General features: G+C 39.3%; 1 protein-coding gene across 1 annotated transcript in view; it reads left to right on the forward strand.

Annotated features, from left to right (window-relative positions):
* The first annotated feature begins 13 nt into the window (after positions 1–13).
* Positions 14–5446, forward strand: part of USP54 (ubiquitin specific peptidase 54) — a 108971-nt gene continuing 103538 nt past the window's right edge. Inside the window, exons 1-2 of the mRNA XM_019502435.1 lie at positions 14–585; positions 4895–4987. Of these exons, the coding sequence (XP_019357980.1) occupies positions 439–585; positions 4895–4987 (240 nt within the window). The 5' untranslated portion in view covers positions 14–438. The remainder of the gene's footprint in view (positions 586–4894; positions 4988–5446) is intronic.

The following is a 5446-nucleotide window of genomic DNA, read 5'->3' on the forward strand; positions in this document are numbered from 1 at the left end:
TTTTTTTTTTTTTTTTTTGGCTTGCTTGCTTGCTTGTCCTTGAACCCTATTGGACTTCAGCAATTTTGCTGTCTTGAGGAGTGTTCTACTAAGTCACTGCCTGTTCAGAAAAGAATGTAACAGTGTAATGACTGAGCTTGAAAGACTGTGGATTCTTTCCCTTTACAACACTTGATTTCAGCCTGTGAAAGAGGTGTTTTCCTACAGAATTGCAGATGAATGTTAACACCCTTGGCTGGATTTAAAACAAAGCAAAAACAAATAGTATATACCTAGTTTACGAGCCTCTTGTGTCCCAACTGAAGAAGAAATTTTGTTTAAACTGTGATTGGCTGTAACCTGTAGTTCTTCAGATTGGGTAAAGAAAACGAAGGACCCAGTCAAGTGAGAGACTCAGTCAAATACAAAGCTTTTATATTTTCATCTAAATTTTGAAAGATGTCTTGGAAAAGGAATTATTTTTCTGTAGGAAGGGGCAATGTTCAGGGGATGTTTACTCCACGCAATACAACCTCTATAGCACCCAGTAAGGGTCTCAGCAATGAACCAGGACAGAACAGCTGCTTTCTGAATAGTGCGTTACAGGTAAGGATGCTGAATACAGTTTGTGTCTGTGTCATTTCGTTTCCCTGTTTCACATCACTACTATTGCTAAATTATTCTTCTCAGACCTCTCTATGCAACAGGTACAACCAAGTTAGGGGACTCTTGCATCACAGTTGTTTCCTGACCCAAATATAATACAGTTTCATTTTGTGGCGCACATTAACTATATTCCATAACAGGGCAGAAGCCCTGGACTGTCTAAGATGGAAGCAAGTTAAAGGAGTACCATTTGATTTTTTTTAAATTAAAATTACTATAATTGAAGTATTAGAGGAGAAACCTAATTTTTCTTTTTCGTATTTTCAGTTTTACTTGCTGCATTTGATGAAAAATCTGTTTTCCACCTCCCTGATATAATTGATCTATTTTCCTTGTTGTTTATGTGTCTTAAATGCTACAAGAGAAGAAAAATATTTTCTTAAAAATAGAAAAAAATGTTTTTTTTTAAACTGATGTTGACAGAACTTCTAATAGGTTTTGCTACCTGAAACAAATTTAACTACTTAAAAGAAACAGGCTTTTTGTAATGGTAACAATATTCACTCTTAAATCCCCTGTGTGTGGTTTGTACAATCAACTTTGACTGTTGAATTATTTTAGAGGCTTATAGCTTAATGAGACAATCCTGACTACTTATAGGTGGGAGTTGAGTGAAATAAGTTCATAGTTCATATGAAACTATCATTCTATGCTCATCTGAGACCAAGAAATGAGGTCAGTTACTGTACCTTCAAGTCTGTAAGGAGGAAGTATTTCCTCCAGAGGAAAGCTACATCAAGACGTAAGCTGTTAGCAGACTGATGTTGGTGATACAAAGTTTGAGTTTGGCCTCTATGCAGTATGAATACCAGTCTTTAGAGGTTCAACTCTTTTGGTTGAGAGGGGTTCTCTTTGTGTTTGGGCTATAACTGATTCATGGTCCACCGTGAAATTTTAGTGTGGTTTTAACCTGAATATAATTGTAATTAATATGACTACTTTTTATGTGGATCAAGAATGGATGATTTTACTGGCCTGAGGTTTAAGAATTGGTACGCTAAATTCTAGTCTCAGACCAAATAGTGTACTATTAGAATAATTGTTAGTGGTTAAGGCACTAGACTGGAACTCAGGAGACATGGATATGGTTCCTAGTGCTGCCATAGAATTTCTGTTTGATTTTGGGCAAGTTGCTTGATTTCTCTGTGTCTAGGTTTTTTTGTACCCCACCCCTACCCCATGTGGAAAAAGGAGCGATTTATTGTCTTCCTTCCACCCTTTCCCTGTCTTGTCTATTTAGATTATACTGTCTTGCAGCAGACAGCATGGTAGGATGGCACCTTAGAGGCTAACAGGTTCAGAGAAGAATAAACTTTTTAGGTGACAGCTGACTGCACTAGATGCTATGAGGTTTGTTTTCTTTTTAAATTGTTGTCTATGCATGCTTATGCCTTTCTGAACCAGTTAGTCTCTAAAATGCCATCTTGCCCTTCCTTCTGCCTGACTTCAGATTAACATGGCTAACCACCTCTCTCTCTTGCACCAAAATGCCTCACTGTAGGTTTTTTTGGTTAGCACTATGGGAACAACATTTAAGTTGGCATTTCCAGATAGTACTGTCATATAGAGGGGAGAATAATAATAGTTTGCAGGGTTAATATCCCATGAAATACCATGGCTGAACACAATTGAAATCTAGCACTGGAAAAATGAGATTTCCAGTACTATATACCATTATTTTTAGTTTCTTTTAGGTCACAAGATGCATAGAACTTTAAATTCATGTACATTATTTTAAAATTATTTTTTGTCATGACAGCGTAGCAGCTACCTAGTATCAACTACCTAGTACAGGGGTCAGCGACCCCCCAGCACGTGTGCCAAGCATGGCATGCAAGGCCATTTTGCTCGGCACACCACCGCCAGCCTAGGCTCTAAGCAGCTCCTACCAGCCATGGAGCCCAAGCTGCTCCCAACAGGCGGCTGGGAGACAGCAAGCCCTGCTGCAAGCAAACTGGTGTCTGTGGGTGGCTGGCTGCAGCCAGGAGACTGCAAACAGTTGCTCCAGGCTCCAGCATGTCAGTACTATGGCACCTTCCAAGATAGACATTGTGGTTTTTTCAGCACTTCAGCCAAAAAACGTTGCCTACCCTAGTATCATAGCTCCATGCTCTGGACAGCGGCACTGGTCACCTCCCTCAGTCATGCTACTACTGCCTGCTATCTAAAGAACATTTTGGTGCTGAATATAGTTCTGAAAGCTTAAGGTCCCAGGGCTCAGCATTTTACATTAATCATTAACTCTGGTTCAAGAGAGAATGGATGTTTAAAAGTACCGATGGCATTGAAGTGGAATTTAAGAACCAAGGTATTGATTGCAATGAACTGATTTCATTCTGTGCATCATCCAAAACAGTTGCATTAAAGTTTTTGGATATTTTTGTTGAAAAGTTACATTGATAAAGTATAAATTAAATCTGAGAGACTGTCTGCTGCTCCTTTTGATGCAAGCAATTTCTCTTTACATTTGGAAGGCACTACAAGACTTTATTGTCAAATTGAAAACTTAGAGTACTATTTTCTAAATATAATATTTTCTCCTCTTCAGTCAGTCTGTTGCAGCTTTTCAATAATTTAGCAGTTCATCAGGAGCTGCAAAGATGTACACAGCCTTGCAGGAGGGCGTACATCTCAAATGCAAATGATAATTTAAATTGTGAAGTTTGAGATGCTGTACAGATCATAACTAACATCTCTGCTCTTAAATTCATTACTTACTAATTGGGCTGGAAATGCTTTTTAGGCACTGGTAAAAAAGAAAAAAGAATCAGCAAACTTTTCTAGCCAGTTGTCCTGGGCAAGTGATCCAAAGGAAAATGTACAATCCCTATGTTTAGGCTGGGGAAGCATTTAGTCAGTCAAATGCCAGTGTGAAAATTCCTGTTCTCACTGGAATGTGTCATAGCAAATCGGGTCAGACATTTTTTTTTTTGATAAACCAGCCTCATGGTGCTGCCTACTGAAAAACATGCTGGATGGTTAGGGCTGGGCCCAATTAGTGTCAACTGAAATTAAGCTAGCTAGTAACAACCAAGTTTACTTATAATACTAGTTGCATGGTGTCATTTAATCACCGTATTGTAAAATACTTTACAAAGATTGGTATCATCCTGTTTTTACAGTTGAGAACACTCAGACATGGAGGTTAAGTTACTTGCCCAAGAGCACACAGTTTGTCAGAGTTGGAGAGAAAACCTGTTGTAGTAGCTAGGAGCCAACTCTCTCTAGAGTTGTTGCTCATACAAGTTCAACCAGGTATGAACCCTTAAAACAGGATAATCAATACTATGTTTCCTGGTTCTAAGAAAAAATATACTTTGACACATTGCTGGTAGCAGTTGTGTATAAACACACTAATTTTTTATCATGGAATCACCTGTCATGCTGACAGGATTAGTTGTTTGACCTGCAAGAGCCAATTAATCATTTCAGCCCTCTTCATACCTAAATAGTATCTTAGTTCTTCTAAAGAAAGTGCAGGTGTAGGGGATGAGGTACTGGAAAAATGGCAAGTAATTTATAGGTCTACAAGTAAGGCAGTAGAACTAGATTTTTCCCTGAAAATAATATAATCTCAGGGTACCCAGCCCTGAGATATTGCCTGGTTCTGTTGTTGGCCTGTACAATTTTCAGGGGAGAATCACTGGATTAGGAAGTCCTTGTTCCTTGAAGGAAACTGTATTGTATCATTTTGGGGGCTGTACATTTTTCCATCAGTTAGGTTTCCTTAATCTTATTCCAGAATGCAAAGTCAGGTGTGCTGCAGACTGTGAATACTTCCTGAAATAAATTGGCAGAAGAGTTTGGAAGCAATAAAATGTTGCACTACCACCTTCTCTCCCTAGAACTCTCAGCTCAACGCACTGGTCTGGGCTTGCCCATCACACATGGCAGAATGATTCCACAACAAAAGGATTGAAGACTTCCCTGTGACTTACTTAAAATTCATCATATGATCTGAACTGTCACCAAGAAAATTACAAACTTATATATGGGGAAATACATGAACAGGGATGTCCTGTTGGACACCAGGGCTTGTAAACTAATATGTATGAATGATTGTACTTGGGCAATAAAGCTGAAAGTTCCACCTTCCATAAGAAAAAATGTATGCTTTGTGTACAAGCAGTTTCAATGACATGTATGATTTCTGGAAATATTTGCATCATTTAACTTTAGTCAGAGGTCTTATGCAAGATTTCCATCTGGAGATTGATAAAAAATAACTTCTGCTTCTCTTTTTTTATAGGTTCTCTGGCACCTAGATATTTTCCGTCGCAGTTTTCGACAGATCACAACACACAAATGCATGGGAGATTCTTGCATCTTTTGTGCTCTTAAGGTAAAAAGCTGGAATAAAATCAAGGACAATTAAGTTTGGAGAGATTTGGAATTCTTCTCCAGTTTGTGTACATGGTGTTATGTTTAGTTTAACGTTGGCAGAAGACTTTTTGAGAAGAAAGTGAATCTGCTTAAATGCTGGCCACTAGAGGTGCACTGATACATTGGTCCAATATCAGATTGGTACTGATATAAAGAAAACTTGCTGTATTGGATATTGGCCCAATGGGGCTGATAATTTGGCCAATAAATGCTCGTGTTGCACACAGCCTCACCACAGCACTCAGGCAGTGAGGAGCAGACCCCAGCAGCATGGAGTGTTGCTTCTAGATGGTAAGTCTGGTGTGGTGGAAGGGGAGGAGAGAGAAAGGAGTGTTAGAGGGGGCAGATCAGTGCCCCCTGTGCTGAGGGAGGGGGAAGGGCAGGTGCTGCCCAGGTGTGGGGAGGAGGACGGAGCTGC

The sequence above is a fragment of the Gavialis gangeticus genome, unplaced genomic scaffold (genome assembly GCF_001723915.1).
Source record: "Gavialis gangeticus isolate Ggan-Ray unplaced genomic scaffold, GavGan_comp1, whole genome shotgun sequence".
NCBI lineage: Eukaryota > Metazoa > Chordata > Crocodylia > Gavialidae > Gavialis > Gavialis gangeticus.